Genomic DNA, 25,024 nt, shown 5'->3' with positions numbered 1-25,024 from the left:
CGCTGGAAGTGCCTCGGCGACTGCTTGCTTGACGGCCTTGCCCGCCATATGGTCTCCGTGGAGCAACGCGGCCAACAGACGCATGCCGAGGAGTCCTTGCAGTGGCAGAGCAACTCCAGATTCAATGTACGAGCCGTTGAGTATAACTCCGGCACGCTTGAGTGGCGCGTCCACCCACCCACAGACTGGGTGGACGAAGGTTCAGTTGACGAAATTGCAATTGAAGGCAATGTATGCAGCCGGCCACATATTCTGGGAAACTGATGTCGCCAGATTGCTGGTGCTTGACACGAGCACCATGGAGTCCTCAGAGCACGGTGTCCCATGGGAGATAGTCTCTACCAGTTGGGCCATCGGAGAGCTCCGAGACGGCAAGGGCTGCCTCGTGTGCCTCCAAGGCCTCAATAGCTCCTTCGGCAAAGATGGCCTCATAGTGGAGGAACCTCTCCGCCTGGAAGTCCGGGCACTAAAGAAGGAGGAGGAGGATAAGCAAGGTAAATTTTGTTGCAAGTGCGAGAAGGGTGTCCGGGTGAGCGAGATGCTCCCGGAGGACGCTCGCTCGTGTGTGTAGAGTCCACAAGGTCATCAACGTCTAATGAGTAAGCGTTTAACTCTCCCTACTTTCATTTGTATCAAACATAAATTGCAGTTCAGGCTGGTGACATGTATCTTCTCTTGTACATTTATAGAGACAAAGTGTTCAGATTCCTAGCAAGAACATGGATGGCCGCGAAGGCGCCTCTTCTGGTGGATCGGAATCTGGTAATACTCAATGTAGCTCAGTTCGAAATAGGGGTGGTTTGGTACAGTCAAAATACATGATACAGAAATATATAGAGGGGAAAATTTCAGAGCCTATGTCCCTTGAGTCCTTGACCCATGTTACCTGTATGTGCGCTCCTCCTCTAATTCACTCTATACATTGCAGCATCTCTCCAAAGTCGACTTCAGGTGGAATCCCCTAATGTCAGTGGATCTAGTTGTATTGAGGATGCGTCATGTGATGATGATAACCAGCGTGCATTGGCGTCTCTGGGTATTGGAGATGCAGTACACACAGATGCAACAACAGCAGCAGCCATCAATGCCGTAGATTCTCATGCCAACGGTACCACAAAGACATACCTATTTTTGAAAAAATAAATCTACATACTTCAGATTTATTTTCCTTATAATCTCTACTTATCTGCAGAAGAAGCAACTGGTGGCTGGGCATCTGACAGAAGAACAAAGCTAACTACAACTCTTGAGAAAGTAGCACAAGGTACAATCTGATATCTGTCCCAGTTATGAACAAAAGAATTCACTAAATCCTTCAATTTCAATTTCAAATTGCAATTGCACTTCCAGCAATTTGTCAGTCTCATCACAGTCGGGTCCCAACCTTGTCTCCAATGTAGGATGGAGAAAGGATGTTCCTTATTTTATTTTATTTGTGATGAGGGAAAGGCAACATATATTAGATGTTCCTTATGTTTGTGTTGTGCCTGAAATAGATTCAAGTATATAACATTGTTTCGTACTGCAGAAGTACACATCAGCCAGACTCCTTTTAGTTCAGAGCAACATGATATTGGTGAGAAATCAAGTCAAGATCTGCATGGTGGTAGTGCTAGGATTCAGCCAATGGAAAAGGACCCGTGTCATGATGAACTGACTCTGCAAACGGCTGGTGTTTTCCCTTCTGGAAGCTGTGACGGGGATATTCTAGAAGATAAATCTGAAACCGACAACCTGACAAAGAATACTAGAGAAGATACAGAAATGTTGGAGCAACAGAATAGTGATAAGGCTAACATACAAGTCAGTTGCGCCAACAAAATGAGTGAAGTGCTCTATGATGATAATAACACCTTGGAGAAGAATACAATCTGTGGTGGGAAGGTTACTGTAGAGTGCCACTTGGCCTTGTTACACAATAAAAGTTCAGAAGCTAGGAGTAACGCCATTTCATCTCCAATGCAGAAGGTATTACTAGCACATTGGCACACACAACTGCACGTGCAACATCATTATTCTCTTAGATATACATTTTTATATATGTAGTTCTATTTTTTTTACCAAAAAAGTGATTATAAGTGAGCCAAAAACATAATTATAATATCCTCACTGGTTACATTTTGAATATTTTTTGGTTGCTTTGATTATAACCAGTGGAGAACCAATAAAATTCTAATAGTTTTTGGGAAATTATATGAAAAGCGTAATATCTAACATAAAATTTCGTAACAACTGAAATTCTGTTAATCAATACAATTGAACATATATAGCCACTGATATATGTGGCCAATGAAACACTAGCATTTTTGTTCTTCTATAAATTTCACATAATATTCATCTGATTTTCATGGGATCAATCAAACAGCCTTCTTTTTACTTGTTTTGGTATTTCGTATTTACTTTTCTTGTTCTCATTTGTATTTTTGTATTATGCTCTGTCCTCTCCCTGCTTTCTTCAATCCCGTGGTCACATGCCGATTTCTAGAGGCTACAGCATGGTTTTCAAGTCGCGACTCATGCGAGTCGCTCTGGGGGAGCGACTCGGAAGAAGTCGAGCCTGCGTTGTGACTAGTCGTGACTCAGAGTCGCCAGTCGACACTAAGCTTAGTCGACCATATTTTTGCGACTCATAGACTAGTCGAGCGACTCGAAATCCATGGGCTACAGCCTCCACATTGGTGTCATTTGTATCTCTTTACAGTTCTGTTCTCCATCATATTTTTTTAGAAAAATATCAATTGTGAAACAAACTATCAATATTGTTCAAATAGTGCCATGATTGTCATAACAAAAAGTACACTTGTTAAAGAAGAGCTTGGTCAGCTTTAAAGTCTACAATCTTATGTACATCTATTATTTAAAGTTTGTCAAGAATAATAATCTTATGTAAATGGTAGCGTGTAACTTCACTTGTATTATTTCAAAGTGAACTTTACTTTGGATATGGGATTACGATTGCTCGCATATATGTACATCCTTTTAAAATGTTGCAGAGGCCCTTTGCGTGCCAGAGCCATGTAAATGGTTGCACCATGAGCTATGACAGTAAGAACAATTTAGCCAAGCCTTTTAGGGAAGTCCATGAGCCGAAGAAACGTTTCGCACGGAGATTCGCTGGGTGTCGCGAGGAGTTTTCTTCAAAGAATGAAAGGAAGATTCATGAGGGATCTAGTGCTCACGTCGAGGTCAACACAAAGCAGCCATCCCATACCACATAGTTTACCTCCTGTACCCATGCCTTTCTCTTTCAGAAGTTTATCAGACACACACCAACCGCTTGCCATTTTGTAGCTTTCCACCAATAGGATTAATTGTGTCAGCACCTCTCCTGCCGGTGGACCAGAAGCCCATGAAGAGCCCAGGCCCACACAAGTGGTGGGCCTTCGCACAAGCAACTGACCACGTAAACCGAACAAGCTAGTAAGTGGAGACGACTGGGTCATTTGATAAGGACGGTTTAAGAAGCTCACAGTGCCAGGAGGAAAGTCATCGAAGATCAATCACGGATCATAGTTTATCTAGGCACTCAACCCTAATTAAGCCCCCCAATTCTTGATTCTTCTATTCCGCACAATTGTGCTTGTATAAGCTTGTAACCTGAATCCAGCGTATTTCCTGAACCCTGTCTAGTGAATTCAGTGAGTGAACTAGAGCCCAGTTAACAAAATGCCACTTCAAGGACTGCAGCACGACATTTACAACGGTGGTGTATTTGCATTCTTACATGTTTATCTTCTTTCCCTTTCAAGGATTTGTTTCTCCGCAATTTACTGCAAAACTGTTTTTTTTTCATTCTCGGCAACTTTGAATTTCAGAGACATAAATGTACCAAGCATTACAAGGAACAACATGAGCAGGGGAGAAGAAAGGACATATATATCAACAGAGAGCCTTACACATATGCGCTGGAGACACAGCATTGCAGTCTGCACAAGTCTGAATCTTCTGTGCTTGTGCAGTATTTTTTGCACATGTTCTCTGGATACAGTTGCAGCAGTGTTAAGGGTGAGTTTTTGTGTGTGTGTGTGTGTGTGTGTAACCTGGCATAAATTATGATGTGTAGTGGTTATGTTTAGAGCATGGCTCTAATTCTTCTTCTAGATGCAGATTCTGTTCACTGTGCTGTGTTTTTGCACAAACCACAAACTGAAGCAGATCGATGTTCAGAGTTGATATGGCCCCTTTCCTGAACAAAATTAACTTTTTTGTTGAGGGAAACTAAACCTTTATTTAAACAAAGTTCTCAGAGATTTCTTGTGTGCGGCCCCAGTTTTTTTTCTTTTCAGTTTCCCATGTCCTGAAACTTCCAGAACCGCCCAGCATTTTGCATATCTCCAACAAGTTTACAAGCCTGATTAGTTTTAATTTTGGAATATGTCCGCAAGCCTGATTAGTTTAATTTTGTAGCTTTCGTCCTCTCCCACTAATCTGATAATTTGCTAGACTATTTCTTGTACTAGGTTCTGATGTAACATGAACTGATTTCTTTTGGATCATGTAGATTCTGCAGGCATTTCAATATCTTAAGACAGGTTAGCATCACAAGTTGTTGCCTGTACTGTAGTGAAACAACATTTAATGATCTAGGCACTGCATAATTGTTATACATTCATATTGCAAGCTCCCATATCTTAGAACAGCTGCAGGATGTCAAGGACAAGGATGTGGCTCTGCCACTGAAGAAGCCTAGCAGCAACCGGAGCTTGACTGGTTCGAGAAATTTGGCGCCAGTCCACGTCGAGTTGGCTACATCATAACACCGCACCGCAAAGATGTTCAGTTGACTGTTGCAGGTGTAATATGTCAGGTTCTTGGTAAGGGTGACCAGTGAAGAGTAAGTATGCATAATCTTTGGTTACATTCGCAGCTTCTAGCCTCTGGGCCATGCACAGGTTGTATCGATCCAGTTACAGGAGTGTATGTGGTGGTCGTTTTGTATATGGCTGGAATTATATGAAGTAGTATGCTGAGTTTAACACTGTAGCGTTGCTTAATTACATCAAGTTGGTACTATCATCGTGGATTGTAGCATCGATCAATGTTCAGAATTAATATGGTTCTGCTACTAGTGTTCATTGACTGTCAGCACATTGCTCTTCTGAAACGCAAGTGGACGAACTGTTAAATAGTTTCCTGTGCACCTGTGACGTAGTTTCCCGGCACATTCATCCATGTTTTGGATTTTACCACAGTATTTTATACCTCCTGGCCTTGGTTGCTCAGAGTCTCTAATTTCCTACATGTTTGCATGTTTTGTTACAATTTAGTGAGGTAATTAATGAGAAGTGGATTCAGGTATGATCTATACTTTCATGGCAAATCCCGAACCTCTTTTAAGTCATATGTTTGCACTAAGTTTTTTTAGTTTGTGTCCCAACATATTTTCCTAATTTTATCTTATTGGACAGGTGATATTTGCATAAATCCATCATTGTTCTCAATTATTATTTAAAAAATGGCCACTCATCTTCCTATAGTTCAAGTCCCTTAATCCCTTCCTTGTCCAAGTAGATGCTTGTAGTTGAACCACTCTGATATACGGTATTACTGGATACTTGCTTGTAGTTGTAGATGCTTATGTAAATATAATATCCTGTCGATGTATTTGCGTAATCTTGGATACTTTTGTGTTGGTTACAAGGAAACAAATGAGATTAGAAAACCGTGCGACAATTTTTTTTTGTTACTGATTAGAAATGTGACAAGGTCTGTCCTACTATTGCACAGACGACAAACTGAAGCAGGTCGATGTTCAGAGTTGATACGGCTCTTTTCGTGAAAATATTACGTGGACAAACTTTTTGCAAAGTTCCGAACCACCCAGCACTCTACACCTCTTGGAGAGTCCTTGGTTGGTCTGAACCTGAGCCTGCGGTGACCTTCTGACAGGTTGACAAGTTATTATGGCAGCCGAGAGGGGCACTCAATGAGAGTTAGTAGTTGGATTATGGTCGCAAGCCTGATCGATCAGTCTATCTTGTTGATCAAACTGCCACAGCATATTCCTCTTCTTGAATTTTTCAAATTTTGTTCTGGTATCTTTCTTCATTCATTACTACGTATCTTGACATTTTTTTCCTTTATTCAACAAGAGGATGTACCCTCCGACCTCTGTATCCAGCAATGCACATAGCTGGTTAAGCTTATGAGTTTATGACCAGTGAACTCTTTCAGCTTTTATTTTGTACTCCCTCCGTCCTGAAATGTAAGACGTTTTTTGATACTATCATAATATCAAAAAACGTCTTACATCTCAAGACCGAGGGAGTATTTTTGAAGCTTGGGTTCTCCGGGTAAATCGGGATAATTTGATCAACTGTTTCACTGCAAGTGTGAGACGAAAGAACATTGAACTGATGCGGTCGCTCAAGCAGATGGACTCTCTGTCAGTAGTTGATGCCTGTTTTGTAGCTGCAAGAGATCTACTTAGGCTGCATGTCCAACATGTACTCCCTCTATCCCATCTTTCCCTAATAATAAAGCATGGATTGACTCCGTGGGTTCACCGTCACAATACTACATGGTCTACTGGATCGCCACAAGCACGTGTTGCAGTGTAAAGAGGTCAGCAGGTACATTTTCCTTTTTTCTCGAATAGGCACAAGTATGCATACTATATATTAAAGAAGAAGATGGGTATAGAACCCCTTCCCTTCACGTTGGTGAGTACATGTTAGAAGTTACACGAGATCCAACTCCATTGGTACAAAGCAACTAAACTACTCTCACGCCATCGCCCACCTAGCTAGCGCCCCAAACAAGGCTTCCACGTTTTATTCTAGTAGTCCCGCTTGCCTCCAAAGTCCGGCCCTTGTCAGGTACTTCTTCCGTTTCAAAATAGATAACTCTATTTTATACTAATTTAGTACAAAATAAAGTCATCTACATCTAAAAAAAAAGTAGAGTCATTTATTTTAAAACGGAGGGAGCACGTATATGGCCGCGCGTGCGCGTGGCGCCCAAGAATCTGGTTACTGGACGACAAATTTGCTTACTGTCCGTTAGTCGCTTATATCTCGCCACCCACTATAAACACATGTATCAAAACTTTTGAATATAAACGTCCGTGTAATGTTAAATGGCCATGGCAACTCTCATCGAACAAGAAACTAGTCGTGGTGTTGTGGTAAGGGGAGGAGATCTCTTCACTACTGCATGGTGCAATGGTGCCGATGACATGTGGGCGTAGAGGTCCACACGACAGCGATCGTACTGTGCTTTTGCAGATGATGTCCCAAGTCCCACCCTCGTGGTAGTACATGCCATCCACAACAACTAGTCAAGGGTTCGAATACCCAATCTGCACCTTTTGCATATTCTGTAAGATAAAAGTATGGATTTGTCTAGAACTCAGTCGACTTAGACTTCGTGAAGTCTAAGTCGCATGACGTCATCGTATAAAAGTTGATTGAATGTGACTCCGTTCCTTGTTCTGTGTTCGCTACAGACCACATGGGCTTTTGTTTAGCTGGAGACCACATGGGCTTTTGTTCGGTTGTGTTGCACTCATCCATCGTTGTGTGTTTTTTTTTATTTAGCCACCTAATACATGCATTGCTACACAGTGTAATGGAGCTCCGATTTTGTGGCTAGCTTCGCTCATGTTCCGCTCCTTGCATTCGTGTCATCTTGTTACACCTTTTCTTTTATTATTTAAAAAAATTATTTTATATTTAAAAAAGGAAAGATTTTTTTAATGTAACAAAGAAATAAAAAACAAAAATAAAGAAGAAGACAATTAATTTAGTTGGGTGCAAACAAAGGACATACAACTATGTGCTGTCAAGTAGCGTGCAAATGGATATCAATATTATTTTCGAAGGGAAAAGATAAATTACCCTGTTGTTGTTGCATTAGGCACCATGCAATTGCAATCGGATTGCAACAGTTGTAGTTGCATGTCTACCGGTGGGCCTGCAACTAGCTGACAACCCCCTACCAACCCAGTTGCAGCCGCGTTGTACATCATGCAGTTGCAATCGGCTTTCAACACTTGCAATTGCAACTCTATTGATGGACATGCAAATGGCCGACAACCCCTATCAACCCACTGAAGTCGAGTTGCAACTAGCTGACGAAGCCCCATACCAGCACAGTTGCAGCCACGTTGGGGGCTATGCACTTCAATCAGGTTGCAACACTTGCAGTTGCATGTCTATCAAAGGACATGCAACTAGCCGATAACCTCATAAAAGCATAGTTGCATCCACGTTGGGCGCCATGCAGTTGCAGCCGGGTTGCAACACTTGCAGTTGCATGTCTAGCAAAGGACATGCAACTAGCCGACAACACCATAAAAGCACAGTTGCATCTGCGTTGGGGGCCATGCAGTTGCAGCCGGGTTGCAACACTTGCAGCTGCATGTCTACCAGTGGACATGCAACTAGCCGACAAGCCCCTACAAGCCCAATTGCAGCCGCGTTGGGGGCCATGCAGTTGCAGCCGGGTTGTAACACCTGCAGTTGTATGTCTAGTGGTGGACATCAAACTAGCCGACAACCCCCCTACAAACTCAGTTGCATTCACGTTGGGGGCCATGCAGTTGCAGCCGGGTTTTAACACTTACAATTGCATGTCTAGTGATGGACATCAAACTAGCCAACAATCCCCTACAAGCCCAGTTGCAATCGCATTGGGGACCATCCAGTTGAAAAAAAGGCAACAATGTACTAGGCCATCAACAGAACACACATGTCAACCACACACAAAACTTGATGTCCAAAATCCACAGCTACCAAAACGAATGAGATCTAACTAATTCTCTATTGACAGAGAAAATGACAAATAAAAAATAGCCCAAGAAAAAAAATCGAAAGAAGAAAACAAAAGAATGGACTTTGAAGAAAAGAAAAAAGAAAAAAATAAATGAAATGAAAATAAAAAAGAAAGAAAAGAAAATAAAAATAAGGGAAAACAAACACCTGATGACTCAAAATCCCCCATAAAAAACAGGATAGAGGGGTCAAAAAAGGCTGCACTGCAAAAATAACCGGGATACAACATAAGAAGTCTACAACCCTATCCCACCTGTGTTAAAAAAGAGAGAAGACAACTTGTGATGTGCACCGCTCGCGCGACGCAACTAAGTGTCACGTGAACAAATCCATGAATCGCAACGTGTTTATTTCAGACGACGAAGGACGTGAATGGGACATAATTATTTTCAGAAAACTAGAACAGTATGGAACAGAAAAACAAAAAACTAAAATAAAGAAACAAGAAAAAATAATTACGAGAAAAGATGAAGAAAAAACTATAAAAGAAAAAGGGACAAACATATGAATTGGGGAAAATGCAACATAAAAATGCAAAATAACTAGGCAAAAAAACTAACAAAAAATGGAGACAAGTACAAATAAAAAAATTGGATTGGTTGGTTTCGAAACATATGGAGATGTAGCCATGTGAAGGAGACACACTGGATTGGGGATGTGGCCAGATGCCAAGCCCACCACGCATACCTGCACCCTCCACCAGAAAAAAAAGAAAGAAGAAACACTAAAAGAGGCCGGCTGTATCCCTACAGGGCCTATTTGACAAGAAACAAACATCATGCAACGTTCTTGAAGCACCTGATGATCTAACGACAGGGGAGGGTCGACTGAGACTTTGTAAAAGTATGGCACCGTTGAGAAAAGAAGACCTCGGCATCTCATTGTAGACGCGGCGGGAAATGGCGACTACTCTGCGCCGGCGCACCGGCGCAATCGATTCGGCCGGACACCGCGCGGCCGTTTGATTAGATTATATTTAACCGTCAGATCCCGAATCATTTTCTCCTAATAAAGCGCATCCAGCAAAGGAAAAAAACAAAGCAGCGCCGCCGCCAAGACTCGTCATGGATACCAATGTAGTAGCAAACCTTGAAGAACCGCCGCCCGTCGCCACCCTCGCTACCCTTGCCGTCGGTCACCACCGGTCGCCGCCCTCGCGGCCGCTCGCCGCCCTCGCTGCCCTTGCCGTCGGTCACCACCGGTCGCGGCCGGCGTTTCTCGCCAGCTCCATGCATGCAACAACATGCACTTGTGGTTGCAGCTCCGGGGGAGATGGCTGCAGGTCCGGTGATGCTGGCCGCCGGGTCGCAGCACTTGTCATTCAGCTCGTGATGTACCTCCCCGTGTGCCCGTCCGAGGCTCTTGCTGGTTCCAACAAACAACAATGCCGATTGTAGCAAAAAAGTTTATTGCTTCCAGCAAAAAAAGCTTACCGCTGCCGCCCGATGTCGTCATTGTAGCAAAAATGTTAACTGGATGTAGCTTTTGTGGTTGCTGGTAGCAGCAAAAAAATGACGTGGTTGTAGCAAAAACAAAATAAACATCGGCCAGCCGTTGTGTATGGTGGTAACAAATCCTGTAGCCGGTGGTAGCCAAGGGATCGACCGTAGGCACCGAGATGTGGACAGTGAGCTCGTGGAGAGCCAGGGTTAACTGCACGGTATGAGTGCCATACCAGAGGCTCAACGGGTCAGGGAATATTGCAAAGAACTCGCGATCAGAGATCGGCATCACCACTCAATCCTAGTTGGCGAGAAAGAGATGTCGCAATTCCTCCGTGATGATGGCTGGAGACGCCGTCTTGCCGCCCAACACTGAGATCAGTGCTGAGAGCGAAGGCGGGGCCTCCGAAACTGAGATCGTCATCTGGTAGTAGCCAAAATCCTCCAGCACGTGGCCATAGAGCAGCAACTCCCACTCGAGGTGGTCTTCCTTGCAAAGAAGAGCCGGATGGTCGGCGCTCTTGCACTTGTAGCAGGCAGGCGACATCTTGCAATCAACCAGGTAATGGCCTTCCAGGCCACAGTTGAAACAAACTGTGGCAACAACCCGCGGACCCCTCTGGTCGGGGGCGACCGCCGGCGGGGCGGGATGGGACACAGAGGAGGCCGGACCGGCCGCACCGAAGGTAGGTAGGCCGCCCTTGTTCTTCTTGTTGTTGGCGAACTGCCCGTATGGATGGTTGCAAGCGCCGATACCGGCCATCAGGTGTTGGGGCTGACGTTGGGGAGGGTTGTGCCGGCACAGAGGAGATCCCTCCTGGCGGTTAGACTGCACTGATGAACGGGACCTACGGTCCTGCCGACCCGACCAAGCCGGGGAGCACGAATGCTGCTCACGGTGGGAGGTGTGGCGGTCTCGGACACACCAATGATCAGGAGAGCGGAAGCGCGACCGGTCGCTTGAGCGATCCTCCCGGTCGACCGTCGTAGCCTTCCCTTTAAGGGCCACCGCTCGCATGTCGGCCACTCGCCGGGCCGCCGCGGGAGAGGGTCGACGGGACGAGGAGTCACGGGCGTCATGCCGGTCGGCCGAGCGGCGCTTGGGGCGCGATGCCCCGTCATCGACCTCACACGCCATAAGAAGGGGCGAAAGGGGGCGCGAGCCACCGAGGAGGGGGAGGCCATGGGGGGGGGAGCCGCAGCGGAATCGCGGGAGGCGACGCGGAGGGAGAAGCGAGGGGGAAGAGTCTACTGAGCGAATGCCATAAACCACCCGCAAGGCCGGGCCAAGAGGAGTTAAGGGAAGCTGCCGATGCGTCCAGGCCAGATAGGCAGGAGGATGGGCCAGGCCCATTGGGGCCAGCAATTCCAACCAGGCCAATCCCTGCGGCCCACGAACCCATGAGCCTAGCAGACCTCCATAGCCCAACCGCATCGGAGGGCCCAGGCCCAGCACGCACGACCGCATGGGGAGCTGCTAGGGTTTCCCCCTGTACGAACGTGACGCGGCGATCGTAGCTCCGGCAGGCAAGCAGGCGGGGGGTGGGGGGGGCATCACCGCCCTTGCTGCCCAGCCGGAACTGGCGGAAACGGCCTTCATAGATCGTCGGAGGGGAGTCCCCAGGTGAGCGGGACAGACAGTCAGGTCGGCGCAGCACCACCGCCCGGCGCAACAAGCTCGCCGCCGCGCCCACATTAGCTTGGCCCCGAATGCCCCACATATATGGCCGAGCACGACGACGGGTCCGCTGTGCAGCCAAAGAGGGGGTAGGAGGAAGGGTAGGTGGGGAGCGTACCTGTGCAACAGCCGGCGTGAGGGCGTGTTCCGGATAGACCGCTACCGGAAGACGGTCACCGAAGCGCCAGTCCTCCCGAAGGGTGCCCGAAGCCACCGCGCAACCGACCTCCCGGTCCTCCTCCTCCTCCAGGTCAGCCCACCGCGGGACCGAAAGGAGGGAGGCGAGGGGAGCGATACCATGCTCCAGGCCAGAGCCGGGAGGCGGGGACGCCGGCGCTGTAGCGGCCCCATGTTGGAGACATGTCGTGGATGGGGGAGCACCGCAGTCCACCATCTAGATCTTGTTTTCAACAGTCACAGTTTCTGCGAAGCAACCTATGGTTGGATGGTTAGAGGGATTGTGGTATCTTCAGTCCACGAGGGTTTAAATCCTGGTGCTCGCATTTGTTCCTGGCTCAGTCTTTCGGAGGTGCTCATAAAGATAGTATGTGCGTTCATAGGGGTGAGTGTATACGCGTGTATATGAGCGCTTGCGTCTGTACTGTGTTAAAAAAAAACAGTAACATTTTCTGTTTTCAATGCATCGATGCACTTGTTTTGCACACGACTTGTGGCTTCCCCTCTCGATGTTTCTCGGCGCCGCCTTTTCCTGGATTGGAACATCATCATCGAACTATCCTGTCCTCGTCCCAAACGTTTCCTGCGGCCGACTGACGGGCACGAACACCGATCCTTAACTCCAGATCAGACGTACGTAAACGGTACTCCCTCTTATTCTGCCTCTTCTTATGTTATCTTATTATTAAAAACCTAGAAATCTTTCCCACATAAAAAAAGAAGAAAAGAGAAACCGATAAACCTAAGTGGATTAATATGGCGTATGTGGTCGTGAAGTCGTGCAATGTTTTTTGTTGGGATGGTACTGTACCTTTTTTTTTTGAGGGGATGGGATGGTACTGTACCTATACGGTATGGTTTATACGGGTTATGCAGGGCTTGAGAATCCACACCACCGTATCTAATACATACTCCTATACTACGTTAATATAGATTGGATTGGAACATCACCATCGATCTGTCCTGGCCCAAAAGTTTCCTGCGGCCGACTGATGGGCACGAACTCGGATCCTTAACTCCAGATCACACGTACGTATACGGTACTCCAGCTTATTCTGCCTCTTTTTATGTTCTCTTATTAATTAAAAACCTAGAAATCTTTCCCGCAGACAAAAAGAAGAAAGAGAAACCGATAAACCTCGGTTGATTACTTGGTGTATAATATGGCGGACATAGAGGACGTCGCCATGGCGGAGCCGGACCTCTTGCGACGCCCCATGATCTCGGTGTGGATAGAAAAGGTGGAAGATTACTTGATGAGGTACAGGATCCGCGGTGACGATGCCGCGACGGTGGCGGTGGTGGCGGAGCCACAACAGCATACCAGGTTGACCCTCATCGTCCTCGTCACCGCCGGCGCCGTCTTTGGTTTTTTCGCTTACTTTTATGCGGCGATTAAATGCGAGAAGGAATCGGTCTACACGGTGACGGTGTTTATCGCGATGTTTCTTTGTGCGGGCTTTGCGTTCGGCCTTGCTATGGTTTCTGTTTTTCTCATCAAAGAGTGCCAAGAGGGGTTTCAGGATGAGCAACATCATAGATTAGCAGATTTCCTGCTCCAGGTGTAGATAGATAGAAATGTAAGCATCCATCATCGATGCATGATATGAGAACTTCCCCTGTTATCATATGTACAAACATTGTACGGTATTATTGGCATGCATCTATTTTTCTGATTGAGGGAAGGCAGGCAATGGTAGTTGATTCACATGCACGCACACATATCAGTTTCACACGTACGCAACTATGCATGCATGTGTCACCACCAGCTACGCCAACAAACGTACGTTTTTATTAACATAATACAGAAGCAAGCGCTCATATACACACGGATACACTCATCCCTATAAACACACACACACACACCCTACCCTTATGAGCATCTCATCATCTTGAAATTTACGAAGTCACCATAGGCACCTCGTCGTCGACGAGACGTCTCTTCCCGCTGAATGCACATCACCGGAAATCCTGAAATAAATTCAGGAATAAACGCGAGCACTAGGTTTGAACCCTGATGGGCTACGTACATACCAAGAGTTGCAAGGCGGTCGGAGTACATACGTACCCAAATAATCTCTGCTCTCTTTTTTCGTCTTCTCAAGAACATGGAAGAGCTTTGCATGTCTTCGAATCAGAGTTTACAGGCGTGAAGGGTAGTCATCGTCATCTGTGGTCGATCGACACCCCTGAGAATCCACCATACAGACATATAGTATTACAAAAGCTACGATCTCGCTAATTTCCACAATGCAAATCCGTCACAAGAGGGGAAGCACTGCAATCTTGTCGAAAATCCGCCTGTTTCATTCTAACGAGATTGACCGCAAGGTAAAAATCACCAAGGAGTCCAATTCCCGGATCGCACCCCCAGAGGTCACAAATGAAAACCGACCGCTGGCGTAAACCTCTGGGACCTGTGTAGGCCAATAATACCAGGGACGAATCCAGGATTTGAGCATGAGGGGGGCGAAGAACAAAAAATCATAATGGGGCAACATCTATAACTATTAAAGTTCTAACTATATAATACCGGCACCGAATTTTAATGACATATTTCGATTTTTGGGATATGATTTGGTATTTTAAATATAAATATATATTTTTGCGCGCGGGGGGGGGGGGGGGGGATATAAATCTTTACCGCCGAACATATCTAACAAGGCTGGCTGGCAGCGAGGGTGGAGCGGACGGGAGGAAAAGGCGAAAATGGGGCAGCTAGGGTTTGCTCTCGCTGTCCTGCTCCAATAGCCAGGTTCTTGGCCCATTGGGCGGCGCACCGACGCCGGGGCATGAATATGGTCACCAAACCGGTGACCTTCCTAGGAGGACTGATCGGTTCTTCGTGGGTCCTGTCTCTTAGTCCGACGTGGCGGACAAGTCCAAGCGGCCGCAAATCTAATTAAGGATAGGATTATGGTCTCAATCATCGATGCAAAATTTAGAAAAATACTTCCTTCGTCCGAAAATACTTGTCATCAAAATGGATAAATCTAGAACTAAAATACGTCTAGATACATCCCTTTTATCCATTTTGATTTCAAATATTTCCGGACGGAGGGAGTAGAATTTACCAGCCTACTTTTCCTGGGGTTATTGCTTTCTTGAACTAAGGAGCAGCTAGAGAAGGCTCCAGCCAACAACAATAAGCTAGCAGCGAAGAGCTACAGAGCTACTTCAAACAACAACAACAACGACAACGAACAACTACAAAACTAGCAGCGATGGCACGCTCCGGGCTCCGGCGATGGCGCGGACAGCGCCGGGAAGGAGACACAGCGACGTGGCAGCGTGCCCGGGAGGAGCCACGGCGAGGTGCAGGCCCAAGGAAGTACGCATGCAGCAGCATCACATCGAGAGAACGTGTCAGACCCACCCCGACGAGGAATGCTACACTCACGGAGGAATATACATGATCTGAACAATATACTAACAGGCTACGTGATCTCCTAAGTTGAACAGCCTTATCTTGGGGAACCTCTAGATACGCACTTCAACGGTTATTGGATGGACAATAAAAACCGGTTATTAGATGGGATTGGATCATCACCATCGATCTGTCTTCTCGTCGTCCCAAACGTTTCCAGCCGGCTGACTGATTGTGTCAAACACGGTTCCTTCTCTCCAGATGGGATTGGATCATCACCATCGATCCTCGTCCCAAACGTTTCCAGCGGCCGACTGATGGGCACGAACACGGATCCTTAACTCCAGATCAGACCATCTTCCCACTCTTGGTCTCTTATTAGAAACCTAGAAACCTTTGCCATGAAGAAATAGAAAAGAGAAACCGATAAACGTAGCTGGATTAGTTGGTGTGTAATATGGCGGACATAGATGATGTCGCCATGACGGAACCGGACCTCACGCGACGCCCCATGTCTTCTGTGTGGATCGAAAAGGTGCAAGATTACTTGGTGAGGTACATGACTCGCGGTGACGATGCCGCTATGGTAGCGGTGGCGCCGGAGCCACAGCAGCACACGAGGATGATGCTCATCTTCCTCGCCACCGCCGGCGCCGTCTTTGGGGTGTTCACTCTCTTTTACCTGGAGATTAAATACGCGAAGGATTGGGACTACACGGTGGATATTGCGATCTGGCTATGTGCGTCCTTCGCGGGCAGCCTTATAGGAGTTTCTACTTTGCTCATCGCAGACTGTCAAGATGGGTTTCAACAAGAGGATCGAAGATTCGCAGATTTCTTGCTCCAGCTGTAGAGCTTAATTAATTCTGTACTCCCTCACAGTGTAAAAAAACGTCTTGTATTAAGTTAAGGAGGTAGTATATATATTTGATAGGATGGAATAGATGATCATCCATGCATGTGCAAGTACCAGTTGACAACATGCATGCATATTTGTTATTTTCACTCTTATGTACCTATATATTGTAAACCACGACGTACGTGCGGGTCCTTCTACACCAACACTTATAAATTGTTCGCCGTGGAGATATCTGACCTCTCCTACACTTGGTTCAAATTCTTACGGTGAAAGCCTACGACCCGGCATCGGGTTGGGCGATGGCGTCGTCCTCGCCGCATCCCCCTTTGGGGCGTCGCTGGGAAGAGCCTTTGATCCTATTCACGCATTTCGTAGGTTGACCACTCACCTTGCTTGGGCTATTCCGGGGGAAACCCTAGATCATAGTCTCCTGGATCGGACGATGACAGCGTCTTAGGTGCCATTCTCCGTCCCAGGCGCATTGTTTTGGAGCACCTGTTGGCTGGAGGGGCATGAGGTGGAGCGGTGTTTCATCTACCGCAGCAACAACGGTGGATATCGGCGGCGTGGCGTAGTGGAGCCTCGCCGCCAATAGCTAGATGTGAAGGAGAGACATGTGTTTGCACTGCCCAAAGTTGCAGCTTCTCCCCCCCCCCCTTCCCCCGCTTTATATGGAAAGCAACAACCGAAACAAAGTACACAGCCGAACGATACATGAGATGAGGTAGCCCTGAAAGAATAGCGATCTCAGGATAACCGGATCACATAGGACCCACGTGACTACACTGCCGAAAGAAAGCACAGAAAGAACTGAGTATAACGCCACGCTACGGCCTGTAACATCTAAACTCCACTACAACGTCCCGAGGAGCGAGAACGGTGCTAAGCATCGTCGCTGTTGAGTCCACACTGGACAAAGGTTTTCCCACGGAACAGAGACACAAAGAGAAGCTCCACAACAACTTCTTTAAGACGAAAGCGGCGCCCGCAAGCATCGTCGTTGTCGGGAACAAAGCGCGGAGGTTTCGCTCGGAAGCTTCCCTCATGACACCACGATGTCTCCAAGACAAGTGTGATGAGTTCAGAACTCCAGATCTGGATTGGGGCGTCACCACTGCCTGAGACAGAGAGCACGCACGAGCCACCCGCCACTCCACCTCTCGCTGCCCACATGACCAAGGGAGAAAGCCACCGTCACCGACATGGCGCCCGACGGAGAGCCAACCATGCGGACCGCCTTCCGAAGCCGTCACCTCGGCATCCAAAGTCCGAAACACCACCAACCGCCCACTTCATAGTGCACTAAGCGCAGTTGGAAGAGCAGAGGCACCACTCCACTCCTAGACCGACATTGGCCACTGAGTCTAGATCAACGCTGGCATGGTCGAAAGCGCCCAGGAATACGTCACTACAATCTAGTGACTCCCGACGGCCTCCACAAAGCAAGCGCCGACCATAGCCCGGTAGCCTTGGCCCAGGCAAGCTCCCACGACACCACGTCCATGGCAAGCGGCATAGATCTATGGTGTATATTTTTACGACAATAGCCACCTTGCACTGTGCCCGTCAGGAGGTGAACCTCGTTGCCGGCAGGCACCACCCCGACCGAGCCCAACCAGCCCTATCCTCAAGGTGCTTGGTTGAGATCTTGGAGGGATGAGTGGAATGCTGCAAGGACCAACATCAGGCTGCGGAATGTATGCTGAGACGAAAACACCTGGCCCGCTTGCAACAACACAGTCTGCCAGGCACGTGCTACAGACCACGCGATCTCTCGTGATCGGATGGCTGGCGAGGAGGTTTGCGAGAGACAAACTTCAGCCGGTTGAGTTAAAGGATTTTCCGAGGCCTTAAATTGACATTTATCCGAGAAGGTGTGCATTGGGTACCGACATACTCCTACGACGTTATTACTATCTTTCAGTTACAGAAAAGTATTATCTTCATTCAAAAATAAGTGTTGTTGCTTTAGTCAAATTTGAATTAAAACCTTGACACTTATTTTGAAACGGAAGGTTGGATTAGATCATCACCATCAATCTGTCCTGTACTCGTCCCAAACGTTTCCAGCGGCCGACTGATGGGCACGAACACGGATCCTTAACTCCAGATCACACGATCTTCCCCCTCTTGTTCTCTTATTAGAAACCTACTACTCCCTCCGTTCCTAAATATTTGTCTTTCTAGAGATTTCAATAAGTGACTATATACGGAGCAAAATGAGTGAATCTACACTCTAAAATATGTCTATATACATCCGTATGTGGTAGTCCATTTGAAATCTCTAAAAATACAAATATTTAGGAACAAAGGGAGTAGAAACCTATCCCTTGGAAAAAAAATAGAAAAGAGAAACCGATAAACCTAGCTGGACTACTTGGTGTATAATATGGCGGACATAGAGGGCATCGCCATGGCGGAGCCGGGCCTCGCGTGACGCCCCATGTCTTCGGTGTGGATAGAAAAGGTGCAAGATTACTTGCTTAGATACAGGACCCGCGGTGACGATGCCGCGACGGTGGCGGTGGCGCCGGAGCCACAGCAGCATACCAGGTTGATGCTTATCTTCCTCGTCACCGCCGGCGCCGTCTTGGGTTTTTTCACTTACTTTTACGTGGCGATTAAATACCAGAAGCACTGGGACTATGCGGTGGAAATTGCGTTTTGGGCATCTGTGTTCTTTGCAGGCAGCCTTGCTATGGTTTCTGCTTTTCTCATCGCAGAGTGCAAAGGGGTGTTTCAAGATGAGGAACATCATATGTTAGCAGATTTCTTGCTCCAGGTGTAGATTCTTTAGATAGATATGTAATCATCCATCATCCATGCATGTGTAAACACCAGTTGACTGATACGTACATACTACGGTTTATATTGGTATACATTTTTATTTTATTTTTGATTGAGGGAAGGCATGCAATGGCAGTCGATTCACACATATGTCTGTTTCACTCGTACGCAACTATATATGCGCAGATGAACAAAAGTACGAACAGACTAAAAGTTGCAAGCTTTTCCTATACTTAGCCGGCGGCCGGAGTATGTACGTACCCAAATAATCTGTGCACTTTTAATTATTTTTTAAAACAGGCTTTGGTCCCGGTTTATATTATACTCCCTCCGTCCCGTAATATAAGAAAGTCACTAAACTTTCTTATATTACGGGACGGAGGGAGTATTATAAAGCCACACGGCCACATGCTACAAAGTATTGATGAAATTCTCAACAGCTGATCAAAGGAAAAAAAACATGACAAAGCTAGCTGATCAAAGAATAAATCTGCAGTGATTCCATTCCCACACCGGCGGCGTCTCCTAGTCGTTTGCATCGTTTGCTCGCCAATCCTTTAGGTCAGTAGGATTAAGTCTCCTGGATGTCGCCGGCAAGGCGGTGGCGGCGGCGATTCCAATCCCACACTGGCGGCGTCTCGGAGTCGTTTGCATTGTTTTGCTCATATTCTTGAAATGGTTGTTCATATCATGGAACTATCTGGGAAGAAAACTGGAGCGTCTGCATATTTTTTCCTATGAAACTATCATGGAAACCAGATGCTTATTCTTGAAATGGTTGCTCATATCAAAGAAGAGGCCTCCTTTGGCGCCGTTTTGGAGTTCTTACCCGAGTTCTGTTCTAATTACTAGATGATGTTGTGTTGATGCTGTTCTTCCCAGTTGATGGCAATATGACGTTGACAAGTGTAGTGATTCGGTTTGAAGAAAGAGAGAATAAAGTATCCCTATACATCAGTACATGTGGCTACTAATTTTAATTTTTTTTAGAAATGGAGGAAGACCTCGGCCTCTACATCTGGACGATGCATGCAGCTATTTTATTAATTGTTCACACAAGACCTTACAAAGTAATACAATAGTAAGACTAAAGCCATCGTCTAGGCAACATCTGTCGCTACTCCTATCCAATTGATGAAGGGATGTTGATAGTCTGGGCCTAATACCAAACAGACCTCGCAACCAAACCTACCATCTAAGACCTGAGGTCCCATTCAGGACGCCTACCGGGTATGGGGCACCCACCGGTCCGGCGAACTGCTCAACCAGGACGCCTACCTGGTATGAGGCCGCCACAGCCACCTGCCATCAATCCATCTTCAGAACTGTACTGATGCATCTACCTTGCCCGGTGTAGCTGTCGTCGACGCCACTACGACGCCAGACCGCGTCACCCTCCTGCGCGAGTTCATCTCCGCGCATCGGACGCCGAGTCACCACAGTGCCATGCCGCCGAGATCCGCCGCCATCAATGAGTGAGATGAAGGACTGCTCCACCAAAGAATCTGTCCTCTAGTCCCTCGATCACGTGTGCACCTCCAAGAATGACGCCCCAAAAGGGGGAACGACACTAGAGCGCCGCCGTCATCCGGTCATCCGATCTAGGGTTTTCCCCAGAGGTAGCAGAGAGTGGTCTTGAACTTCTCCATGGTGATGCCTTCAAAAAGGAAACGATGTAGATAGCGTCGCCACTGCCGGCCTTAGCAATAGCCAAAAGCAAGTTTTCACCCAGATCTGTTCAAAGAAATCCAACTCAAACGGTTCCTCAAACGTTTGAGTCTAGTAGTCTGATGGTGCATCTGATGGTGCATCTCTGGGGAATTCTGCTCGGCGGCAGCGAGTTGGGTCGGGACAGGTTAGGGATTTCTGCTCGCGGTTGCGGCTGTGGGGAATTCGGACTTGTTTTTTTCTTTTTTCTTTCTTTCGAGGTAGTACATGAAAGGGCCCAAGGCCCGGCCCGGTTGCGTGTGCTTCGCGTATCCCATTTTTTGTTTTCTCGGAGAGAGAGAGAGTTTCAACTGTTTCGAGATTTCAAGAAAAGTTCTGATTCCTAGAATCATGGATTCAAAAAACGTTCGCCGAATTCAAAAACCTTTCTTGAATTCGGAAAATGTTTGCGATTTCAAAATAATGAATATTTTTTTAATTTTAACGACTTTTTTTGTTTTTGAAAAGGAGGTTAAACCTCTGGCCTCTGCATCAATCGATGCATACGACCATCTTTATTTATTATTCAACAAAGGTCTAACAAGAACATACATCAAGCCACCCGAAGCCATCACTCACACCTACAAAACTCGATAATATGGAGTGCTCTCACTCCCCATATCTAAACCGGTGTCGTCGTCAATCCATCCACATAATGTATCGGAACTAAAGCCGGTGTAGCAGACCTAAAGCGTACACCACATGCACACGTTTTAGAAGCCGCGTCATCATCATCGAACTGCTGACCCATCTTCGGGAGAGAGATCCGAATGATCCTTGCCAGTCCATCCATCCTTCGACGCCACCATGGCGCCACCGCCCTGCGCTCGTCCATCCAGACGCGAAGATTCTGGAGGATCTGTCGCGCGTAGCACCTGCCGACTAGGCATGACACAGCGTAGCACCTGCCGGCCAGGTATGACTTTGACATCTCCACCGAAGCTTCATGCAAGACGAAGCCGCTCCACCTCTTGCCTCTATCTTCCAGCGCTGCTCCACAAACGATGCTCCCAGGAGAGAAACGACACCGCAGTGCCGTCATCGTCCGATCTGGAAGACCAGATCTTAGAGTTTCCCCCGGAGCAGCACAAGTGGGTCAACAGAAGTTACACGACGATGCCTTCATCAAGGTAACGACGCAGAACACCGCCATCGCCTGCCATCGGCTCAGTTTTTACCGGCAACTCTGTCTTCCCGACTTGCAGCCGGGACTAGATGAGGGATCTCGAGATCTGACCATCCAGCCTCAGGCCGACCACCTCCAACGGAGGAGATGGCCACCATCGCCGGCTGCACCGGCTAGATCAGATATGATCAGAGGCGCCGTCAAACAGTCCACCAGGCCCTCCACGCCGCCTCCGCCTATCCGACACCCGATGGCGCGCCGCCGCTGACCGTAGCCACCATCCTTCCCGATACAGTGACGCGCCATGCCTACAGCTGATACCGCCCGAGGCAGGGCCGGTCACCACGTCGCCGCCTATCGCAGCCATTGCCGTCGCGCCGCATAGATTGGATCGGCCGCGCCACCACGTGTTTAGGGGCCCCGCATCACCCCTAAGACGTGGGAGAATGGGAGTCCTCGACCACCGCCGCCGGCCTCCGGGCTTAGCCCGGCGGTGGCGGGGGGAGGGGAAGAGGAAGATCGCGCCCTCGGCGGCTAGGGTTTGGGCGCCGCCCGAGTAGCCCTAGCAGGGACGACACGGGGGCAGTTGGACAGGGTCCTCGATAATGTTTGAATTTTTACCCCTGGCTCAATCAATTTGCTTATGGACACTTGATGAGTGAAATCAAGCATCACTTGACATTACTATAGCTTTCTCCTGTGAAATTAGTACGTGATCAAAATAGAATAGCTGATAATCTAGCTAATATTGGTCGTTTTGGAGGTAATACCGCTTGTCGGTTAGCATCTCCAATGGCAAGCCTAAAATTTGGATATCTAAAAAACAATTTTAAACTAGATAACGCCTTGCGTGTTATTGCAGGAATCAGTTGCAATATATTTGAAGAGATTTGATTTTATGAAACATGAATATTGGAATTAATGATGTATGAACTAAAACAAAAAATGTATATTATATAGTATTTGATTGTTGTATAGTTAAAAATGCATATTAACACCTGGAAGGTAGCTGGCCTTGCGTGGCGCCCAAGGATTTGGTTACTGGATGGTAAATTTGCTTACCATTGGTTAGTCCTTTATCTCACCACCAACTATAAACACATATATCAAAAGTTTCAATATAGACAGCGGTGTATTGTTAAATGGCCATGGCAACTCTCACATAATAAGAAACTAGTCGTGGGTGTTGTGGTAACGGGTGGAGATCTCTGCAGTACTGCATTTTTTTTAGAAAAGGAGGTTCAACCCCTGGCGTCTGCATCAATCGATGCATGCAACCATCTTTATTAATTATTTCATAAAGATCTGACAACAACATACATCAATCCACCCAAAGCCACCACTCACACCTACAAACTCGATAATATGGAGTGCTCTCACTCCCTATATCTAAAACAGGTGTCCTCGCCGATCCATCCACATAACGTATCGAGACCAACAGCCGGTGCAGCCTACCTAAAGCGCACACCAGATGCTCACGTTTTATAAGCCGCCATCATCATCGGACCACTGACCCATCTTCAGGAGAGATATCTGCATCGTCCTTGTCAGTCTGGACATCCGTCGACGCCACCGCCCTGCGCTCATCCGCCCTGACGGGAAGACTCTGGAAGATCTGTCGTGCGTAGCACCTGCCAACCAGGCATGACTCAGCATAGCACCTGTCGGCCAGGCATGACTTGACAGCTCCACCGAAGCTCCGTGCAAGACGAAGCCGCTCCACGTCCTGCCTCTGTCTTCCGGCGCTGCTCCACACACGATGCTCCCAAGAGAGAAACGACACCATAGTGCCGCCATCGTCCGATCTGGAAGACCAGATCTAGGGTTTCCCCCAGAACAACACGAGTGGGTCGACAACAGTTACACGACGATGCCTTCATCAAGGTCACGGCGCAGAATGCCACCATCGCCAGGCGTCAGCTCGGTTTTCACCGGCAACCATGTTTCCCCAATTCGTAGCCGGGACTAGATGACGGATCTGGAGACCCGACCACCCAGCCTCAGGCCGACCACCTTCGACGAAGGAGATGACCACCACCGCCATGTCCCGTCTCCATGCCGAGAAGGGCCGTCGGACTCCACCGCCGTCAGTAACTTCACCCGACGCCAGGCCACACAGCCACCAATAGCACATCACGGGCACCCCGGGGATGCCTCCCCGACCTGCCTCGGCGCCGATCCAGAAGGCCGAGCGCAAGCAACAAGACGAATCCGGCGAACAACCAGCAAAACCGTGTGCACCACGGATGTCAGCCCGAAGGGGATCTCGCCCGACTCTGCCTAGCACAGGTGCCATTGCCCCCGCGTCGTCCGGATCCGGCAGATCGACCACCGGCCGCCGTAACCATCACCAGCACGCAGCCCGCCTCGTGCAGCCCTCCACGCCCGCCACCGTGGCAGCCCAGCATCGCCGCGCCCCACACAACGCCGCGTTCCGGCCAGGGTAGATCGCCCCACGGCGATCCTGCCTCGCGAGAAGGAGAAAGCGCCCCGCCGCCGCCCATGCCGGGCGGGCTTCGCCCACCGGCACGCTCTGGCGGCGGCGAGGGGAGGGATGGGGAGGAGGTCACGGTTCGGCGGCGGCTAGGGTTTCCTCCCCTGCCGCCCGTGGGAGCGCTAGAGAAGGTCGCGAAACAAAGGTTGGTTCTATAGTACCGATGACACGTGGGTGCAGAGGTCCACACAATAGCGAATGTACTGCACAGTGCGCTTTTGCAGAGGATGCCCGAATCCCGTGGTAAGTACGGGCAATCCATAACAACTGGTCACGGGTTCAAATCTGCACCTTTTGCATATTTTGTAGGATAAAATTAAGGCATTGTGGGGGGAAACAGACCTCGACATCGCATTGTGGACGCAGCAGGAAGATGGTGCTCTTCTCGTAGTCGTTTCTCACATTATCTGTTCTAGATATGCGCTAGCTTGTCCGTCAAAATTGATAGAATTCCTGAATTGACCCTTTTGAATAAATAGCATAGGTATTCAAAATTCTTCCATTTTCAAAATTTGCAGGGACTCAAGAATTAGTGCCAACATTTTGTCGAACTGTTGATAAATTACCGTTTCTCCAGATTTCCGGTACTCAATATTTTACATTTTTAAGAAAA

At 47.8% G+C, this 25,024-nt stretch overlaps 1 protein-coding gene across 1 annotated transcript; it reads left to right on the top strand.

Annotated features, from left to right (window-relative positions):
* The first annotated feature begins 719 nt into the window (after positions 1 to 719).
* Positions 720 to 3,490, top strand: LOC147988773 (uncharacterized). The gene is made up of 6 exons (XM_087545467.1): positions 720 to 762; positions 929 to 1,108; positions 1,193 to 1,264; positions 1,529 to 1,968; positions 2,994 to 3,185; positions 3,292 to 3,490. The coding sequence occupies exons 1-6, from the start codon at positions 720 to 722 to the stop codon at positions 3,397 to 3,399; spliced, it is 1,035 nt and encodes a 344-aa protein (XP_087401593.1). The 3' UTR covers positions 3,400 to 3,490.
* Positions 3,491 to 25,024: the final 21,534 nt, after the last annotated feature.

This window comes from Triticum urartu, chromosome 1A, assembly GCF_056163025.1.
Source record: "Triticum urartu cultivar PI428250 chromosome 1A, HENAU_Tu73, whole genome shotgun sequence".
NCBI lineage: Eukaryota > Viridiplantae > Streptophyta > Magnoliopsida > Poales > Poaceae > Triticum > Triticum urartu.
The sequence above is the reverse complement of the archived record's forward strand: the minus strand, read 5'-3'. Positions and strand labels throughout refer to the sequence as shown.

Bases quoted from the DNA above. Each gene is read 5' to 3' on its own strand.
- LOC147988773 (XM_087545467.1), top strand. From the start codon at position 720: ATGGATGGCCGCGAAGGCGCCTCTTCTGGTGGATCGGAATCTG. The intron at 1,109-1,192 runs GTACCACAAAGA...ACTTATCTGCAG, and splicing joins CGTAGATTCTCATGCCAACG to AAGAAGCAACTGGTGGCTGG. The intron at 1,265-1,528 runs GTACAATCTGAT...TTCGTACTGCAG, and splicing joins TCTTGAGAAAGTAGCACAAG to AAGTACACATCAGCCAGACT.